The 22,735-nt window shown below is 38.6% G+C and overlaps 1 protein-coding gene across 16 annotated transcripts in view; it reads left to right on the forward strand.

Annotated features, from left to right (window-relative positions):
- Positions 1-22,735, forward strand: part of LOC133124318 (mucin-2-like) — a 135,353-nt gene that overhangs the window by 101,454 nt on the left and 11,164 nt on the right. For 6 of the 16 annotated variants that reach the window (XR_009708312.1, XM_061235421.1, XM_061235430.1 and 3 more), the window contains exons 7-10: positions 4,138-4,437; positions 4,586-4,609; positions 20,906-20,947; positions 21,797-21,841. Coding sequence is in view for 15 of the 16 variants with exons in the window: in XM_061235421.1 (XP_061091405.1) it covers positions 4,138-4,437; positions 4,586-4,609; positions 20,906-20,947; positions 21,797-21,841 (411 nt within the window). In the remaining variant the exon portion in view is untranslated. Of the gene's footprint in view, positions 1-143; positions 257-449; positions 477-3,238; positions 3,312-3,682; positions 3,710-4,137; positions 4,438-4,585; positions 4,610-17,497; positions 17,523-17,971; positions 18,274-18,421; positions 18,446-20,905; positions 20,948-21,796; positions 21,842-22,735 lie in introns of those variants that run through there. The other 10 variants (XM_061235473.1, XM_061235464.1, XM_061235533.1 and 7 more) reach the window with 6 other exon arrangements.

Genomic DNA, 22,735 nt, shown 5'->3' on the forward strand with positions numbered 1-22,735 from the left:
AATACATTTTTACCAAACTCAACATCAACCTTAATAAAGAGTTTTGACTTTCAATGTTAAATTTCACAACTCTTCTTAGAAATGGTAGACTATATGTTTCGCTTGAAGGGCTGCATGTTTTTTCCTGGCAACTTCCTCATTTACACTACATTAAAAAGAGTCTATCCTTATATCCTGATATTATTTTGATTTTGGTCTTCAAACATGGAATCACATCTCTCTTCTCTGCTTCTGCTCATAATCTTTCTGCCAGACAGTAAGTGATCTCTTCTATTTATCTGCTTGGTTTTTAATAGCAGCTGATGGGGAACTCCAGTGCATGTCATTCTGAAAGCAAGCCATGTTTTCTGGTGTGAGACAATAAAGAGAAACTAATCTACAACAGAGCAAAATGAGAAACCTGCATTTCCTGCATTTGTAATCACTCTCTTCTGTTGGGCTCACTCCAGGTCTCTGTGGACACTCTGAAGCTCAAGGTTAGTTATGCTGTAATTACATTATCATTTATGAATGTGTAGTATAGCATATTGCATTGTATATGGATCTACATTTAGATTATTTGAACCTTCAATTCAACATTATTTATCTCCTTATACAGCATATCAGTGATTTGAAATTCATAACTTTAGATTATTATATTAATCCCCATGTCTGTGTGCGTTTACACGTACACGCAGACACGGGGAGAGGGTGGAGGAGACGCACACAGACACAGGGAGAGGGTGGAGGAGAAGCACACAGATACAGGGAGAGGGTGGAGGAGACGCACACAGACACAGGGAGAGGGTGGAGGAGACGCACACAGATACAGGGAGAGGGTGGAGGAGACGCACACAGACACGAGGAGAGGGTGGAGGAGACACACACAGACACAGGGAGAGGGTGGAGGAGACGCACACAGACATGGGGAGAGGGTGGAGGAGACGCAAACAGACACAGGGAGAGGGTGTTAGAGCACTGTACCGTTTCTGGAGACATGTACACCTCTACTGATATACTGTATGCATGGACAAAAAAATAAATACAGCATATCATCACACAAACATTCATATCGTGTGTCATAAAATTCCATATTGCTTTACACTTTTTTTACAATCGTTTTCACACTTGTCTCAATACCATGTCCACTTCTTCAAAACTCTTCACACAGTGTGCTTTTGAAACACGCACCTGAGTGCAAAATGCACTTCAGCCACCAAAACACTTAATATTTCACCCAAAAGTGACTCATGCTGCCATAACTATAGCATATGCTTTCTCCCATAAGACTACTTTGTCACTCAATGTTCAATCAACTACAAAACACAAACAACTTGGAGCATTGCTAAATACATATATTTTGTCTTTCCCTTTCCTCTGTTTTTGCATCCACAAATATTTCAAGCCAAGTAGCTAAAGAACCATTTGATTTTTAAACTTTTAAAGAAACTGTTGGTTTGCCTCTCCCAAAAGTTTGTTTGTCTCTCATGACTGAGTGTGGTAAAGTTACAGTAAACTGTAAATGAATGAATGTTTTACTGTATCGGAAACCCAGAATAACATTTTTTACCGTGTAATATAAAACAATATATGATAAAGAAACAAATCACAAAAGTATCAGTATTTTTCAGGGGGTTTACAGTATTTTGCCATTTGCTCACAGTGCAATATATTGTAGTTCAGAAAAGAAAAATACAATACAATCAATTACTTTGGAAGAAGTGTTGATTGAATGCCTTTAGTATCAAAGCAATGCAAAAATATCCACAGTTTAGTTCACATGGTCTATTGATATGGTGAATGTGTTAATTGTTTTGAAAAAGTGGACATGGTATTGAGACAAGTGTGAAAACGATTGTAAAAAACTGTAATATATGACGCGCTCAACGGATGTGGTGAAGATCTACTGCAGTCTGCATGACCTTTTGTCCACAGAAGCTGCTTACTGTGCATGATTGCTCAAGTCTGGACTTCTTAAAGAGACAGGACCACATTCCTGATTTTTTGAACAATTGAAATGAACCAAAATTAATACTGCCCCCAAAAGATTCTATACTGCATGTAACAGAATTGGTTGAAGATTCAAACATAAGATGCTTTTCATTTCCATCAATTATTACTTGTAAAGCCAAATATATATTATTCTAGTCATTTTTGAATAAAATAATTTTATAATAAAAAAGAAATTGAGCTGTCCTGCATTTATACCACATGAGACTAAAGCAATAGACCTCAGTACAGTGATACACCTTACTGTTTGCACCACAACTCATTGATAATACGTCACACTATCCTTCAAGAAGGTACAGGTGTCCTCGCAGGCAAGCACCGATCAGATATCATCAGTGTGTGCTGCCAGCACAAGCAAGTCCACACTACAGTGCCTGAGGGCACGACCTAGACTATCCATCAAATATTTAGCATTGGAGAGCTGATCCTCATCTCAACTGCACTGTCTCAGCTGTTCAATGGAGAACCACTGCAGAAGCGATTACCACTTTAACCAATCTAGCCGAGTTGAAGAGGTTCGGCTTACTGTGATATAGCACTGAGCATCAGCATAAAGTCAGAAAGTTAAAAAAGTTATTTCAAAAAAGACATGACTATGGAGAAATGTATTTCTAAACAAATTCTTAGTTTTAACAAAGTGGAACATGTAAAGAGGAATTCAATTTAAATCATATTATCAAACTTAAAGTGAGTTGGTCCATTAGATATAATAAACTCTCTTCAATCCAACATATTGAAGTATGTTGAAGTACATTGCTCTAACATGAAATGGCTGAGTTGGTCTAATGTAAGTTAAACTGTAATGAAGCTACTTATCTGAACCAATTCTTTTTGCGTTAGATTCATGTTATATTTAGAGGTAACACCAATGGATTTTTTCTTGGAGTTACCTATATGAATTGGATGGAATGTTTTTAATGTAATTAAACTATCCAATTACCTGACTTCAGAGCAGTAGAGTCACTGACACCCTCATTTATTACAAACAACTGGTACATTTCTCCCATCAATTAATGTACTGTACATGACATGTAGGCCCACAAATAATTTGAAAACTGAAATTTGAAACCCGTCAAAATCCGGACACATAATCAAAATGATTACTCTTTGAGCTACAAGCCCAGTTACCTCACTTAAAATGTGCAAAAATGCAACTGATCATGGTTGTGGCTTCTTGTCCCACCCCAACCTACTTCCGTATTCAAACAATGGTGTGAGTCAGGATGCACTTTTCTTTCTGCTCATTGAGGTGATGCTCAGCTTTGAAATGCAGTCCCAGTTCTACCCCACTCTGCTGCTGGCTTTTACCATCCAGCTGAACTGTGAGTCAAACTTTTTTCCCTCTATTCTTCTTCCTCTTTCTCTTTCTGTCTTCTCTCTCTGTCCTTGCAGCCGCGATTTGTCTTCTATTTCTCTCTAAATGGTAAATGTCTGCATTTATATAGCGCCTTTATCCAAAGCACTGTACAATTGATGCCTCTGTGGATAGTGCAAATGTAAATTTTTTTATTATGGATTTTTATTCATGATTATATGGATTATTTCCCTTTTACTATAAACTCATCACATTTTTACACATAGTCATACTTCTGGCTGATCATGGCATGTCAGAGAAAGTTGAATTCAACAATAACCATCTGGAGGACTGTTTTGATCAAATGTTCATTTGTTTCATTTGCATTATATTTGCCAGATTTCACACAGCCCACTGATGCTGAAGGTCAGTATAAATTGTCAAAATATACCTCAGCGCCCTTCTGATCTCTGTAGCCAGATTCAATATGATCTCTGTAGCCAGATTCAATATGCTGTCCCAATGATTAGTGCAAGCAAAATGATTCTTCTGTGCATTATGTTACTCCATTCTGTGTGTGCATTGTGAAATCGTTGAACGCTGTTTCGTAAATAACCACGCCAAAACAGCATATTTCAATAGATCTAAATGGGGTTTCTGCAGAAATTCTCGCAAGTGACCTGAAACCACTGATACAGTCTCAGGAAATAACAAACACCACTTTAGTCAGGCAGACACTGCTTTCTTATAGCTGTAAACAATTGCTAGGCCCTGGCATAAACAACAAAACACACTTTTTTGGATATTAATCAGTTTTGCATTTCTGCTCAGTGATGTGTGTTCCACTTTCACAGAGCTACAGAAACCAAACATTTCTGTGCATGCCCCTGAAGACAAGAATGTGGCTCTAGTCTGTCTGATTAATCTGAAAACCCCAGCTGTAAATACCAGCTGTTACCTGTATGTTGGAGACTCGTCTCAGCCGTACAGAAGTGCATGGACCACCAATGGGAGGGTCTGCAGCTTTAATGTTGAACGTGCTGACCTGCAGCAGCACCTGCAGGCTTTGAGGGCAGGAGAAGTGAGCTGTGATTACGCTGTGAACACAAACCCACACTCTCATTCTCCACGCAGTGACAGAAAACAGGTACGAGGTGAGTCACTCACTGTACTTACAGTTTGAAAATGTTGTCATAAGGCTAGAAGATCTGTGTCGTGAGAAGGTTATGAATCACAATTTGTGATTCACTCTTAACCATTTATTCAATGTCTCAAATTATCACTTTCACACTCTATTTTCAGGACTCTCTCCAGAACCAAAAACAGGTACTGTATATACTTTAATATTCTGCATGTAATACTTTCCACATAGAGATTAATTTTACACGGGTTTGGAAGATTTCACCATTACAATATCACAATGAAATATTTTTTTAAATATAGGAAATATGTTTAATATATTTTATTCTGTATTTTTCTGTACTCCAATTTAGAAGAGTAGTTATTTGTGGGCCTGTTCCATTGCTGCTACTCTGTTCAGGACTAGCATGCACAGCCTCTGAAACCATGTAACCAGCTGCCCCATCTTTTCATCTGCACAGATGGTGCACAGTTAAAAAAGCTGCCTGAATCCCCTGTGGATAAATTGTTTTCTCTCAGAAAATATATAATCACGGTTCCGCCACATTTGACTAATGTTTAAGGTCTGTGACTGGACTGTGACTTGTGACTTGCAGAGAGCTGGAGTCTAGACTATAGGTTTAGAACAGCATTCTATGTGTATTTTCCTAGCTCTGGATGTGATGCTTTGACTTGTGGTAGAACCTATGCACTTGTAAGTCGCTTTGGATTAAAAGTGTCTGCCAAATGACAAAAATGTAAATGTAAATTTATTAACACATTAATACGTTTGTCAAACTAACAAACTAACAAACTGCAAATTGTGATATCCCAGATAAAATAGCATGGAGATAGAACGTTAACTGGAGGAGTTTGACTCCACTCAGCCCACTGCACTGATAACCAAGCAACATTTGCCCCTGTTGTGCACCCACGGCTGTCATATGAGCGTTATTTATTGCCTCTGTGGTGTCAGTTCCAACAAAACTGCTCAACGCCGTGGTCAGTGTGAGCACAAGGGCGGTTACCACATCCTGCTCCATTAGCGTTAGCTGCACAGCTCAGAGCAGTGAGAGCAATGAGCTGGAGGCAGTCCAGAGACACACAGGACCTTGAACCTTAATAAAGAGTATTGACTTTAAATGTAAAACTCTTCTTAGAGATGGTAGACTATATGTTTCTCTTGAAAGGCAGCATGGTTTTTCCTGTTGCACAAGCATACTGACAACTTTGTCCTTTTCATTATATTACAAAGAGTCTAAAACGGTTGAAGTTATTTACATAACTTATTATGTATTCACATCAATGTGACACATATTAAGGACTGCAGGACTGTGACTTTCAATGGTCATGAGAGGAGGGGAATGACAACATCAACAACACAAATAGTACAGTTATACAGTGAATAAACATCATCATCAAAAACACGAATACTACAGTTATACAGTGAGTAAACATCGTCAGCGAGAGAGAGAGAGAGAGAGAGAGAGAGAGAGAGAGAGAGAGAGAGAGAGAGAGAGAGAGAGAGAGAGAGAGAGAGACGGTGAAATTGCTGATTCAAATCCAACATGATATGCAGATGTATTTCAATCTCTTTTGAAGTGTCAGGACGTATCAAGGTCTGCAGAAAGGTTTTCCAGCTGGAAGCTATCTTCATTCTTTTCAGTATATTAGCGATTAAGCTTTATTGAAACCAATATTTTTTTACAATATTTGTTTTTACCCCAAACTTGCTTCTGCTAATACTTAATGACACTCGTTTTGAAGATGTTATGTAAATAAGGGTAACATGGCTGAGCATTGTAAGTTTAGAGAACATCACTGTACATAACAGTCACGGTGACATCAGTAATGTCAGACAACTTGAATAGTTATATACAAACTTAATTCAGCAGAAGTGGAAGATTTTGTGTTACTGAATTCCTTGGACTGGTGGCTTGTAACATCTTAAAGTGTTTACATTTCAATTTCAATTTCAATTTCAAGATATTCAGTGTATTTATCAATTAAGGGTAAATTATGAAAACACTTTTTTCAATAAAGCTGTTTAGATAAAAATTCATCATAACTGAATAATAGCATAAACTTAATAATGGACTAAATGGATTATTTAACTTTTGCAGGTGGACTGCCCAAGGCACAGTTAGGATTGAGTCATATGGTGATTTCCATAGAGGAGTCAATGAAACTGAGGTGCAGGGGACCTGACTCTTCCCCTGTGTCCCACTGCACTTTCACCATTAATGAGAGAGCGATCAGTGGCTCAGATTGTGAGCGCTCAGTCACTGGAGCTGAGCTGCTCAGGGGGAGACACAGCGCACTCAATGAGCTGAGCATGAGATGTGTCTACTGGCTGGAGGGAAGGCCATCTCTACAGAGTGACCCCTCTACAGTAACTGTGCTGGGTAAAAATGAATCTTTAATATCTCATGATGTTCCAAAATGTGTGGTCATAAAAGGACAGCAGATGCTCAAGTCAGAGAATATGAATAGTAATTTCTAAATTTTTGCTTTCTTGTGCATTAATTAATAAACAATTACTGTTTGTCCTCTAAAAAGGTGAAGTATGTATAAAAATAGCTATAATGTCTGTATGGTTCACCTTATATTTCTACATTCACCTGATTTGGAAGTACATACCTTCAGTTAAATTGACCAGTCTGCAATTAAACCTCATATTCATTGTTTAATTCAACAAAAGATGGCAACAGTGTACACACTGGGGAAAGGCACTGCAAATACCTTACTGAAAGGCACAGTCTGCTTTAGAGGCATTTCATTCAATTCTGTACCTCTTTAAATCATCTGTTTGAAATAAAGACTTGTAATACATTCAAATGTACCGGTTTAGAATTGTCCAGGTTCCCATAAACATTATATTTCACCTGTGTAAAACTACCCTAATCAATTATTTTCTCTATGCAGTTTATAATGTACACAGCCACAATGAATTATCAACTTTTACGGGCAGTGCTCATTGTATTTTGCTCCTCAGTAATTATCCTGGGATGCTGTGCATCAACATTGCATAACTGTTGAAGATGTATTCATTGTGTAAAAGTCTTCCATTGATTTTCTGTTATATGCTTGGAAATCAACATCACTCAATTGCTTTGCATTTAAACCATGAAGTCAAGCCAAATTTTAATATTAATTATTTAACAATACCTAATTTACATTGTTGAGGCCAGTGGAACACATATCAGCACATGTTAATGGTGTCCCAAAAATGTCTCTCATGCCCCCATGCTTACAGCTCTTATTTCCTGAGCTATCATTTTCCATGCAGTCCCTATTAGCTCAAGTGTGAATGGGCCCCAAAGAAAATCTTAGAGCAAAGAAACAAAACTTCATCTGATGTTTGTAGTCAGGTAGTGATAGGAAAGTGCTTACAATAAAGTTTTTTAATAGAAAATCAATCATAACTGAATAATGAAAGTAAATGGAAATTATTGAACTTTTGCAGGTCGACTGCCCAAGGCAGAGTTAGGATTGAGTCATGCAGAGATTTCCATAGAGGACTCAGTGAAACTGAGGTGCAGGGGACCTGACTCTTCCCCTGTGTCCCACTGCACTTTCACCATTAATGAGAGAGCGATCAGTGGCTCAGATTGTGAGCGCTCAGTCACTGGAGCTGATCTGCTCAGTGGGAGACCCAGCGCACTGAATGAGCTGAGCATGAGATGTTTCTACAGTCTGGAGGGAAGACCATCTCCATTTAGTAACTCATCTACAGTAACTGTGCTGGGTAAGAATTCATCATTAAAATCTCCTGATGATCTCATATTTCACCAGAATAAAACTACCCTAATCAATGTGTGCATGGGGTAAGGGATGCAGCTCTGTCATTCCAGCTCCTCCTGTCAGATCCCAACAAGTAAACCCATCAGGATACCCCTGTACATTTAGCCACAGGACACAACCACACTGAGACCCTGTGAATGCCTTTCTCTGTATGATGTATTATTTTTGTTCCAGATCTGAAGAAGCCCAGTATCTCAGTCTCCATGAAAAACAATCAGCCACACATTCACTGTGAAGCCCCACCTGACATCACTGGAGCAGAGTTCTTCCTGTACTCAACATTGAGTAAAACACTTGTGAACAGCACCCTGGCTGGAAAGGAAGAGCGAGCAGCCATTTTCACTGTGCCCCACAGCTCTGACTCCACTCTGATATACTGCTGCCGTTATCAGTTTAAGGGGATCAACTCTGAACTGAGTGACCGTGCTGAAGTTAAGAACAAGGACCAGTGTGGAGGAACAGACGATCAAAGTACAGTACTATTCTTTTCTCTATGCATCCTAGTGTAAAATCCAGCTGTACCAGTTTGACCAGCTTGAAAACTGAGCTGGTCAAACTGGCCATAAGCTGGTCTAGCTGGTCTGAACTGGTCAACCAGCTAGTGCTGGTACTAGCTTGTCTGAGCTAAACATAGCTTGAGCTGGTCAAATCATGTTAAGCTGAAAGCTGGTCTGAAATGGCAACCAGCTAAACCATGTCAAACTGAGAGCTGGTCTGAACTGGTCAACCAGCTTCCAGCTGTTTCAAAACCTAGCTTTAGTTTTTTTCAACAGGGTACTTTATAAAGAACACATGCTGAATGGGTTCTTGACTTTAACCATTGTTTATTGTATTTTGCTTCTCAGTCATTATTAAGGGATGTTATGAATCAAAAGATTTACACATTGTGCGATATTATTTTGTAGATTTTCTCTTATATGCTTGGAAACCCATTTGTTCTGCCATATTAAATGAGATGAAAGCCACTGTACATGCCAGGCAATACTGCTTAATGGAATGAGAGGAGGTGACGTTGTTTGCTAAAAGAAGCTGGCTGAATCCCCTGTGGATAAATCGTTTTCTCTCCGAAAATCAAGGCTCCGCCACATTTCTGACAGTGAGGTTCCATCTAGAAAAACTGGCAAATGTAGCAATCTATGGATTTGCAGCATCACTTGTCCTGTAGTGTTTCATTTTGTATTGTGTGATTATTTATCTACTGTGTCTGATTTACTTATTAGACCATGTATTACTTGTGACGGTTCTCTCTATCTCAATGAAGCACTCTGCTTAATTGCTTAAATACAAAATAAAATACCAATGTATGTAACTGCTTCTGTTCTCACACCAACTTTCCTCAAATGCTCTTTTCAAATTTCAGACTGGCTGAAGACACCGTGCGGTATTAAAGTAATTGTCTTCGTGGTGGGGATTCTTCTGGGAATGGCAGGTGTCAGTCTGTATTGGATACACAGTGCGTATTTCCGATGAGTAGTCTGTAGTGCCTGGGATTCCCAAATGTTTGTGACCACTCTGTGGCATGATACCATAATTGCATTACTAAATGGTTAACATTTGATGCCTTTATCCAACACATACTACAGGCTGCAATACAGTGGCTATTTAACAGACGAGCTCATATCTATATCTGTGCTGTCATTGTATCATGGTTCGATAGATATTGTTAGTTAAAGGTACAATAGGTAAGACTTTTGTGTTAAAACATTGTTACAAGACCATTGTAAATCCCTTCCTATCATTGAAAACGCTCACTGACATGTTGACTCACCCTCTGGCTGTGTTCATAGTCCTTAAATTCGCGTTTCAAAATATGCAATTGATGGGCCAGCACTCTGTACCAAAAGGAATGTTATGAACACTCATTTATTTTTGTTCCTTTTCAGACAAAAGGAAATTGAACAGGTGAGTGTTTTTATTTTATTTATTTAAGTAAAAACATTCCACTATACTCTTAATCTGTCACATGCTGTCTGTTCAATCAAAGTGAAATGACATTTATTTTATTTGCTCTGTCTGATACTCACTATTTCGGTCCATGACTATGACTATAAAGCATAAAGCCCGATGTAGTATATCTCTTAACACAATTCTGCGTTGTCTATGTTGTTCAGGGTGCCCACTACTCCTAATACAGCTCCGTGTAAGTATCCGTAATCTTCAAGCCTCTATTCAGCTATTCTGTATGTTACCTTTTCTTTTGCTTTAGTTTCAGCACAAGCTCAATGCTGTTGCTACAAAGAGCATGTAATTTGCACTGTTTTATATTTGTGCTACATTCACTATTAATGTGTCCAGAGGAGCTGAAACCAGCAATGCCACTGTATGTACAAAACAACAAGATGGGTCTGGTACTAAAATTATGACCCAATGAAATATAAAATACTTATTTTAAATGTCCTGGGATTGATAAATGCACTGTGTGAGGACTAATTGTAAAGCTGGACTTTATTCATTACTTTCACTACTGTATAATTAAAATTACAGTCTGCGTAACTCAGCCGTGTGTCATCCATTATGGTAAATATGTGTCCGATAGACTCAGTGAGCACTATATTAGGTATGTATTACACTTATTTTTATTTATTTATTAAGTCCTCTGCTTCTGCATACCACTGCTGTATTTGCATTACTGTCACCTTCCTGTCAGCTTCGACCAGTCTGGCCCTTCTCCGTTGGCCTCTCTCATCAACAAGGCGTTTCCCTCTGCAGAACTGCCGCTCACTGGATGTTTTTTGTTTCTTCACACCATTCTGAGTAAACTCTAGAGACTGTTGTGTGTGAAAATCTCAGCAGATCAGCAGTTACAGAAATACTCAAACCAGCCCGTCTGGCACCAACAATCATGCCACAGTCGAAATCACTGAAATCACATTTGTTCCCCATTCTGATGGTTGATGTGAACATTTAATGAAGCTCCTGACCCGTGTCTGCATGATTTGATGCACTGCATCGCTCCCACATGTTTGGCTGATTAGATAATCACATGAATGAGTAGGTGTTCCTAATAAAGTGCTGAGTGAGTGTATATTGCATGTGCCTGGGCTGGGGTGCTGACTGTGTGCCTCTCTCTCCTCACAGGCTCCTCCTGAAGTGACTTACAGCACTGTCACCCACCTTCCCTCTGCAACCTCTGCCTTTCAGCCCCAGCAGGACAACGTGGTTTACAGCAGTCTGAAGACAGAATGAGAGAATCCTTTCTGTCCTTTTAGTCCTTGAGATATCTTGACCAACAGAGCATTGCAATGTTTGTATAGATATAAACAATTAAAATGGAAATGTTTCATTTAACATTCTTTGACAATATCTTGCAAATATCATTGAATTATTCATCTTTTGTTAATAAGTCCTTTCTTTCTTTCGATGTTGTTTTGGGATTGTACCCCCAGAGCAGAGATCTTACACAAAAAAAAAAACATACCTTGAACCTTCATAAAGAGTATTGACTTTAAGTGTAAAATTCCACAACTCTTCTTAGAAATGGTTGACTTTATGTTTCTCTTGAAAGGCAGCATGGTTTGTCCTGTTGCACAAACATACAGAGTGCAACATTCTAACATCATAAAAATGCACACACAGAGCCTGTAAAAGCACAAAAACATTTAGACCAATTCTGCACAGTCATGATTCAAAACCAACATTGTCTGCAGATGTATTTCAATCTCTTTTGAAGTGTCCCATGATTATCAGGCATTCAATTACGAAACCACTTTTTTATGGGAAAGTCACATTGCACTGACATAATTATAATATGGTCCCAAACACATGAACTGTATGTGAAAATTATAATCCCCTTCTTCCAATCTTGAATTTCAGTCAATTGCTTTCAGTCACAATGCTCTACCTACTGAATCGTACCAGTTGGTTTGCCTGAAAATCCTCACTATTGAAGCCACTGTGGATCTAGGCAAGTTTGGTTGAACCCCCGAACCTGCTTCCCTCAGGGACAGACCATGATTTACCACATGATCAATGACTGTGGCTCTGATTTCATCAGACACAACTGTTCTTGCTCTTCCGCAACGTCTTCTTCCTCTACTTCTGGCTGCATCCATTTCCCCCACCAAGGCGAAAGAATGCAAATGCCAATCCAAAGATGGCCCCTTTTTTATAGGTGGTAACGGGGCACAAACAAAAAAGACCTGGGTAGGTAGTTCACTGAAATGACAGCCAGGTGTTTCAGCAGTACATATACAGCAGTAATAGTGGAAAAATCTCTTCAGTGACAACTACATCTATATTTTCCCCATATACATGCACAATTCAATGCAAGTATGACCATTTTTGCATAGACGGTAACAAGGCCGCAAACAAAAAAATTTTATAAAATGAATACACTTTCTGCTCAAATCAGAATGATCTGGCTTACGTATTTCAAGCATATATTTTCATTTTTCTGTCAAAATGCAGTTGATCTACAGTGATCAGAATTTTATTGGGTTTTGAACTGAAAGTTAACTTTTGAACAGAGTATCCAAATGTCTGCAAAATTTGTTGTATTTGTACAGACTCTTGCTGGTAGTGAACACTGACTGAGAGAGGCATTCATGAATTTTGGAAGAAGTGGTGATTGAATGCCTTTAGAATGAAAGCAATGCAAAAATATCCACAGTTTAGTTCACATAGTCTATTTATATGGTGAATGTGTTAAGTGTTAACAAAAAAAAAAAAGTGGACATGGTATTGAGACAAGTGTGAAAACGATTGTAAAAAACTGTAATAAAGAGTATTGACTTTAAGTGTAAAAGTCCACAACTCTTCTTAGAAATGGTTGACATTCTAACATCATAAAAATGCGAACACAGCGCCTGTAAACGCACAAAAACGTTTAGACCAATTCTGCACAGTCATGATTCAAAACCAGTCTGCAGATGTATTTCAATCTCTTTTGAAGTGTCCCATGATTATCAGGCATTATAGTCTAACTTATAGCATTGATAGCTTTAGTAAACAGATGTATCAAGGGCTGCAGAAAGGTGTTCCAGCTGGAATCTATCTTCATTCTTTTCAGTATATTAGTGACAAGCTTTACTGAAACAATTTTTTTTTTAATAACATTTAATTTATTTGGCCCCAAACTTGCTTCTGTTAATGCTTAATGACCATACGTTATGTAAATGAAGGAAGAAATGGGTGAGCATTGTAAGTTTAGAGCACATCACTGTACATAACAGTCAATGTGAATATATAAATGTGAGTGCTACAGCAATCAGGCAAATTCATTTCTTAGCTTGGGCCTCAACACTGGGAGGAATGTGATAGAAGTTGAAAAACTGATGAGCTGTTCATTTTCCCTTTACCCAGTATTCATCCACTGGTGGGAAAATTCTTACAGCAAGTAAGAGGAAATTAAGATCATTTTAGTTTGAGTTTACCATGGAACAGAACATAGAACTTGAGTGCTCTGGCTGTGAATTTGACTTCAAATCAGAACAAAAGAACTTTGAAATAATTTTTACCAAACTCAACATCAACCTTAATAAAAGAGTATTGACTTTAATTGTTAAATTTCACAACTCTTCTTAGAAATGGTAGACTATATGTTTCGCTTGAAGGGCACCATGTTTTTTCCTGTTGCACAAGCATCCTGGCAACTTCCTCATTTACACCACATTAAAAAGAGTCTATCCTGATATCCTGATATTATTTTGATTTTGGTCAATATATTCAAACATGGAATCACATCTCTTTTCTCTGCTTCTGCTCATGATCTTTCTGCCAGACAGTACGTGATCTCTTCTATTTATCTGCTTGGTTTTTAAAAGCAGCTGACAGGGAACTCCAGTGCATGTCATTCTGAAAGCAAGCCATGTTTTCTGGTGTGAGACAATAAAGAGAAACTAATCTACAACAGAGCAAAATGAGAAACCTGCCTTTCCTGCATTTGTAATCACCCTCTTCTGTTGGGCTCACTCCAGGTCTCTATGGGCACACTGGAGCTCAAGGTTAGTAATGCTGGAATTACATTATCATTTATGAATGTGTCGCATAGTATATTGCTTTGTATATGTATCTACATTTAGATTATTTGAACCTTAAATTCAACATTATTTATGTCCTTATACAGCATATCAGTGATTTGAAATTCATAACTTTATATTATTGAATTATTCCCCATGTCTGTGTGCGTTTACATGTACACGCAGACACAGGGAGAGGGTGTGAGAACATGTAATACCTGGAGGAGATGCACACAGACACAGGGAGAGGGTGGAGGAGACGCACACAGACCCGGGGAGAGGGTGGAGGAGACGCACACAGACACAGGGAGAGGATGGAGGAGACGCACACAGACACAGGGAGAGGGTGGAGGAGACACACACAGACACAAGGAGAGGGTGGAGGAGACCTTTGGTTGGTTTGCCTCTCACAATAGATGTCATGACTGAATGTGGTAAATTTACAGTAAACTGTAAATTAATGAATGTTTTACTGTATCGGAAACACAGAAAAACAATTTTTACTGTGTAATGTAAAACAATAGATGATAAAGAAAAAAATCACAAAAGCAACAGTATTCTTCAGGGGGTTTACTGTACTTTGCCATTTCTACTCACAGTGCAATATACTGTAGTTCAGAAAATAAAAATACAATACAATCAATTGCTCAAACTACGTTGCAAACAATAACAAATATATACCAAATAGCAATATTTTCACTATATACAGTAATTTGCACATATATTGTCTGCCTATCAGTATCAGAAGTCTACTGTTGGCCTGGCCCATCCATCCTGTCCTCTGCATTTGGCCATAGATTTTCATCAACATCACACCGAATGTTTTCTCTTGCCATACACAGAGGAAAACATCTCTTTGCGTGCCTTATCCAGCCCTGGATGTGTTCCACTGTTATGTCCATACACCCAGCAGCCATTGCATCTAGAAGTGACATCTGGTCATGTGGGTGGTGGTCATAAACCTTCACTTATGCCATATAGGTATTCAGGAATTTTGGAAGAAGCGGTGATTGAATGCCTTTTGTATCAAAGCAATGCAAAAGTATACACAGTTTAGTTCACATAGTCTATTTATATGGTGAATGTGTTAAGTGTTAACAAAAAAAAGTGGACATGGTATTGACACAAGTGGGAAAACGATTGTGAAAAACTGTAATAAAGAGTATTGACTGATATGGTGAATGTGTTAAGTGTTTTGAAAAAGTGGACATGGCATTGAGACAAGTTGTAAAAAACTGTAATCACCAGTTGCAAGTCAGAATCCCCACTAGAGTGGCTATGTTATTCATTGGGCACAACACCATTTATCAGTGGCATGTATGTACCATGCATCTTGCACTACAGTGCCATCTGCTGGTAGGCGCAGTTCCACATGCCATCTTCATTTTCACTGAGCACTGGCCTGACTATACCCAGGTGATGGAACAACACTAATGGTGCCTTAAACAGACAATTTCACAATAATCTCCCCTTAATATATGACGCACTCAACGGATGTGGTGAAGATCTACTGCAGCCTGCATGACCTTTTGTCCACAGAAACTGCTTACTGCGCATGGTTGCTCAAGTCTGGACTTCTTAAAGAGACAGGACCACATTCCTGATTTTTGAAATGATTGAAATGAACCAAAATTAATACTGCCCCCAAAAGATTCTATACTGCATGTAAAAGAATTGGTTGAAGATGCAAACATAAGATGCTGTTCATTTCCATCAATTATTTCTTGTAAAGCCAATTATATATTATTCTCGTCATTTTAGAATAAAATAATTTTATAATAAAAAAGAAATTGAGCTGTCCTGCATTTATACCGCATGAGACTAAAGCAATAGACCTCAGTACAGTGATACACCTTACTGTTTGCGCCACAACTCATTGATAATACGTCACACTATCCTTCAAGAAGGTACAGGTGTCCTCGCAGGCAAGCACCGATCAGATATCATCAGTGTGTGCTGCCAGCACAAGCAAGTCCACACTACAGTGCCTGAGGGCAGGACCTAGACTATCCATCAAATATTTAGCATTGGAGAGCTGATCCTCATCTCAACTGCACTGTCTCAGCTGTTCAATGGAGGACCACTGCAGAAGAGATTACCGCTCTAACCAAAATGGCCGAATTGAAGTGGTTCGGCTTACTGTGATACAGCACTGCACATCAGCATAAGTCAGAAAGTTAAAAAAGTTATTTAAAAAAAGACATGAATATGGATTAATGTATTTCTCAACAAATTCTTAGTTTTAACAAGGTGGAACATGTAAAGAAGAATTCAATTTAAATCATATTATCAAACTTAAAGTGAGTTGGTTAATTAGATATAATAAACTCTCTTCAATCCAACATATTGAAGTATGTTGAAATACATTGCTCTAACAAGAGTTGGTCTAATGTAAGTTAAACTGTAATGTAACTACTTATCTGAACCAATTCCTTTAGCGTTAGATTCATGTTATATTTAGAGGTAACACCAATGGATTTTTTCTTGGAATTACCTATATGAATTGGATGGAATGTTTTTCATATAATTAAACTATCCAATTACCTGACTTCAGAGCTGTAGGGAGTCACTGACACCCTCATTTATTACAAACAACTGGTACATTTCTCCCATCAATTAATGTACTGTACATGACATGTAGGCCCACAAATAATTTGAAAACTGAAATTTGAAACGCGTCAAAATCCGGACATCTGGCAACCCTAGTACAATGGCAGATCCCCAACTGGGAGTCAAAATCATTACCCTTTGAGCTACAATCCCAGTCCCCCACTTAAAATGTGAAAAAATGCAACTAATTGTGGTTGTTGCTTCTTGTCCCACCCCAACCTACTTCCATATTCATACAATGGTGTGAGTCAGTATACACTTTTCTTTCTGCTCATTGAGGTGATGCTCAGCTTTGAAATGCAGTCCCAGTTCTACCCCACTCTGCTGCTGGCTTTTTGCATCCAGCTGGACTCTGAGTCAAATTTTTTTTCCCTCTATTCTTCTTCCGCCTTCTCCTTCTGTCTTCTTTCTCTGTCCTTGCAGCCGCGATTTGTCTTCTAGTTCTCTCTAAATGGCAAATGTCTGCATTTATATAGCGCCTTTATCCAAAGCACTGTACAGTTGATGTCTCTCAGGATAGTGCAAATGTTATTTTTTTTATTATGGATTTTTATTCATGATTATATGGATTATTTCCCTTTTACTCTAAGCTCATCACATTTTTACACATAGTCATACTTTTGGCTGATCATGGCATGTCAGAGAAAGTTGAATTCAACAATAACCATCTGGAGGACTGTTTTGACCAAACGTTCATTTGTTTTATTCGCATTATATTTGCCAGATTTCACACGGCCCACTGATGCTAAATTGTCAAAATATACCTCAGCGCCCTTCTGATCTCTGTAACCATATTCAATATGATCTCTGTAGCCAGATTCAATATTAGCACTGTAGCCAGATTCAATATGCTGTCCCAATGATTAGTGGAAGCAAAATGATTCTTCTGTGCATTATGTTACTCTGTTCTGTGTGTGCATTGTGAAATCGTTGAACGCTGTTTCGTAAATAACCACACCAAGACAGCATATTTCAATAGATCTAAATGGGGTTTCTGCAGAAATTCTCGCAAGTGACCTGAAACCACTGATACAGTCCCAGGAAATAACAAACACCACTTTTGGCAAACACCACTTTAGTCAGGCAGACACTGCTTTCTTATAGCTGTAAACAATTGCTAGGCCCTGGCATAAACAACAAAACACTTTTTTGGACACAGTTTTGCATTTCTGCTCAGTGATGTGTGTTCCACTTTCACAGAGCTACAGAAACCAGAGATTAATGTGCATGTCCCTGAAGACAAGAATGTGGCTCTAGCCTGTATGATTAATCTGAAAACCCCAGCTGTAAATACCAGCTGTGACCTGTATGTTGGAGACTCGTCTCAGCCGTACAGAAGTACATGGACCACCAAAGGGAGGGTCTGCAGCTTTAATGTGGAACTTGCTGACCTGCAGCAGCACCTGCAGGCTTTGAGGACGGGAGAAGTGAGCTGTGATTACGCTGTGAACACAAACCCACACTCTCATTCTCCACGCAGTGACATAAAACAGGTACCAGGTGAGTCACTCACTGTACTTACAGTTTGAAAATGTTGTCATAAGGCTGGAAGATCTGTGTCGTGAGAAGGTTATGAATCACAATTTGTGATTCACTCATAACCATTTATTCAATGTCTCAAATTCTCACTTTCACACTCTATTTTCAGGACTCTCTCCAGAACCAAAAACAGGTACTTTATATACTTTAATATACTCTATGTAATACTTTCCACATAGAGATTAAATTTACATGGGTGATACAATATCACAATGAAATATTTTTTCAAATATAGGAAATATGTTTAATATATTTTATTCTGTATTTTTCTGTACTCCAATTTAGAAGAGTAGTTATTTGTGGGCCTGTTCCATTGCTGCTACTCTGTTCGGGACTAGCATGCACAGCCTCTGAAACCATGTAACCAGCTGCCCCATCTTTTCATCTGCACAGATGGTGCACAGTTATTGTATGACATTCTTAAGCAGCATTCATATTACAGCAGAAACATTACAATGCATGGCGAGCCAATGCTTCCCACCTTAGCACTCACACGACCTCCAAGCACAAACCAAGGTTTACTGTGCTCAGTCCAGTCCTTGTTCTTTCAAAAATGGAAGACACACTATACGCCCTGAGCTCTCCAAATGAGTCTCAGGGGATACATGCTGTGAACACCAAGCATTCAAATGGGCCACATGCAAACACAAATGCATGGCAATAATCTTCAAATATACCTAGCCACTGAACAACCATATAACCTTTTGATGAAAGTTCAGGACGAATAATTCCAATAAACCTTTTAATAAACGAATTTATATCCTGAAGATATTCATTTTTAAATGATTGCATTATTTTCCAGAACAATCAAAGTTAACATCATGGCTTATGGATTTTTCACATTTTTTTTGTTACGTTCACTAATCAAGTATTTCCTGCTGATTAAGTTGCTGTCTGTACATGCAAATATGAACACCATGATCCTTCAGGGTGAGTTGGGTTAGCAGAACGAGAGGCCACAAATGGAAATTGGCAAAGGATAAATTCCGCACAGACATTAGGAAGTATTTTTTCACACAGAGATTGGTCACAATGGCTTGCCAGGACATATAGTGGAGGCAGAAACACTGGTGGTTTTCAAGCTTGATGGATACTGTTTATCCTGTTAGATACTATTTATCATTTAGGCAAACTAAGCAGTAGGTACATTTTAGTGGTATGAAAAGGCAAGCATCGCTCGGCTGAATGGTCTGTTTTCGCTGTTATGTTATCTTATGTTGTGTTATGTTGTTATATTATGTTAAATATGCCATTCTTGTAATGACAGCAACAATAACACCTGTTTTTCTTCCTCTGTAGATAAGACAACAACCTCACCATCTCCTGTGACGACTAAAAAAAGTATTCAAACTTTGGTTTGTCTGAATTTAAAAGATGTTATAGGGAACAAGTTAGGTAGGGTTGTTGTTGTTGTTACTTATTTTAGGTCTTCAAAGTGAACTCATTGGGCTGCTAGGATGGCTCATCCTATAGAGGCACTGTCTAGACTCTAGACCATGGATGGGCCCCACAACCTGGTGTCGAATCTGGACTGGCTGTCTGTCTGTCTGGCCTACTGTAGTGGGCAGTCACACAGGGTGATGCATACTCCAGTCTAGCATTGCACAGGGAATCAGGGATGGGAGGGATTTTAGCAGCCAGAGGGACAATGTTGATCAATCGAGCACCCTTAGAGACACAGTTATTGTATGAAATTCTTAAGCAGCATTCATATTACAGCAGAAACATTACAATGCATGGCGAGCCAATGCTTCCCACCTTAGCACTCACACGACTTCCAAGCACAAACCAAGGTTTACTGTGCTCAGTCCAGTCCTTGTTCTTTGAAAAATGGAGTTTCACTATACGCCCTGAGCTCTCCAAATGAGTCTGAGGGAATACATGCTGTGAACACCAAGCATTCAAATGGGCCACATGCAAACACAAATGCATGGCAATAATCTTCAAATATACCTAGCCACTAAGCAACCATATAACCTTTTGATGAAAGTTCAGGACGAATAATTCCAATAAACCTTTAACTTTGTCTGTGAATTTATATCCTGAAGATATTCATTTTTAAATGATTGCATTATTTTCCAGAACAATCAAAGTTAACATCATGGCTCATGGATTTTTCTAATTTTTTAGTTACATTCACTAATCAAGTATTTCCTGCTGATTAAGTTGCTGTCTGTACATGCAAATATGAACATCATGATCCTTCAGGGTGAGTTGGGTTAGGAGAACGAGAGGGCACAAATGGAAATTGGCAAAGGATAAATTCCGCACAGACATTAGGAAGTATTTTTTCACACAGAGATTGGTCACAATAGCTTTCCAGGACAGATAGTGGAAGCAGAAACACTGGTGGTTTTCAAGCTTGATAGATACTGTTTATCTTGCTAGATACTATTAATCATTTAGGTAAACTAAGCAGTAGGTACACTTTAGTGGTAGGAAAAGGCAAGCATCGCTCGGCTGAATGGCCTGCTTTTGCCGTTATGTTATGTTATGTTATGTTATGTTATGTTGTGTTATGTTGTTATGTTATGTTAAATATGCCATTCTTGTAATGACATTAACAATAACCACTTTTTTTCTTCCTCTGTAGATAAGAAAACAACCTCACCATCTCCTGTGACGACTAAAAAAAGTATTCAAACTTTGATTTGTCTGAAGATGTTATAGGTAACAAGTTAGGTAGGGTTGTTGTTGTTACTTATTTTAGGTCTTCAAAGTGAACTCATCATTGGGCTGCTAGGATGGCTCATCCTATAGAGGCACTGTCTAGACTCTAGACCATGGATGGGCCCCACAACCTGGTGTCGAATCTGGACTGGCTGTCTGTCTGTCTGGCCTACTGTAGTGGGCAGTCACACAGGGTGATTCATACTCCAGTCTAGCATTGCACAGGGAATCAGGGATGGGAGGGTTTTTAGCAGCCACAGGGACAATGTTGATCAATCGAGCACCCTCAGTTCTGCCTCTTATGCTGCACTGCTTGCCCCCCTCCAACTCATGTCTGTGTGAGCCCGACTTGGAGTGTAAGAGGCTGCTGATGTCATGTGCTCTGGAGGAGAGTGCATGTCTGTCAGCACTCTCCCAAATTGAAGGAGGAGTTGTGCTGTGGGTTGCAGTATGAGTGTAATTATAGGCACTCCGAATTCGGAAGGGAAAGGGTGGAAAAGAAAAACATTTAAATAATGCTGCAGTAAAACCTGAAGGACAGAACATGCAGTATAACTTTAACTTGAAAATGAGCGTAATATATAAAAAGGGTGTGTCCAGGTCACCAAAACATTGCTTTCTGAAAGCCAAGTCGATATTTTATTCTAATAAATATAAACTAGTATTTTAATTGTTAAAAGCTGCTGATGTACCCTACAGCACTATGAAAGTTCATGTTTGAACTATACCAATCAAAGTGCTTCTATGGGGCCAGTCAGACAACAAACAAGCCATTCTTCTCATGAAAGTAACAATTTGCCTTCTTCCTCTTTAGAAGGTGTGAAGCCACCCTCACCTCCTCTAGTGACGACTAAGAAAAGTATGTATACTTCTGCTATGTCCTGTTTATGGAAACAAAGCCGTCAGAGGAAAAACAAGTTAATTTGAGTTGAGGTTGAGTAGATTTCAAACTTTGACTAATCTCATGATTTGTATTTAAATTACAACTTACAGTTTGGTGTGTAGATGAGTACTTTACGGCCTGGTTTCATGTACACAGATGAATCTTAGTTCAGGATTACATTGTGTTCTGTATGAAGAATCTTCATTCAAAATTTAATTTAGTCTAGGACTAGTTGTTGAATATTCATTTCCTTTTAAACTCATATCCGATTCCTTTCTGTGAATTTGAATCTGCTAAGAAGGTTTAAGGAAGTTTCTTCCAGCTGAAATGACTACTTGCATTATTGCCACATCACCACACAAGCCCAGAGGTCTCAAGATCTGCTTTTCCCTGTCAGAAAACACTTTCCTTTCACACAATTCAGTACACACTTCATAAAACACATGCATTGTTGTACTCGATGGTAGGCAGAGGGAAATGATGGGGGGATAGAACATTTTGAGCAAGTTTATTTTTTATCCTTTTCTTAGGCTAGTTATAATTTGATTTGATTTGATAATTTAATTCCATTTTCATACTCAAATGGAATTATGTGTCCATTGTCGAATCAAATCATTGTCTAAGCAACTCACACATTTCAGAAGCCTTGGTTATACCGTAGGCTGTAGGCCATGTTGCTGGTGTAAGGCTGTATACAGATGTGCATTTCCTAGGTTTCTTCTAGGGATGTCCGAATGCCTGGTATGGATCTGTATGGAGAACTGATTTTCGTATTCATATTTCGTTTCGTATTTATTTCGTTTTCGTATTTGGAATGTTGAAAGATTATAAAGGGCACAAAATGTTTTGGAAATTAATGCCTTTTTTTTA

The sequence above is a fragment of the Conger conger genome, chromosome 1, assembly GCF_963514075.1.
Source record: "Conger conger chromosome 1, fConCon1.1, whole genome shotgun sequence".
In the NCBI taxonomy this organism is placed as follows: domain Eukaryota; kingdom Metazoa; phylum Chordata; class Actinopteri; order Anguilliformes; family Congridae; genus Conger; species Conger conger.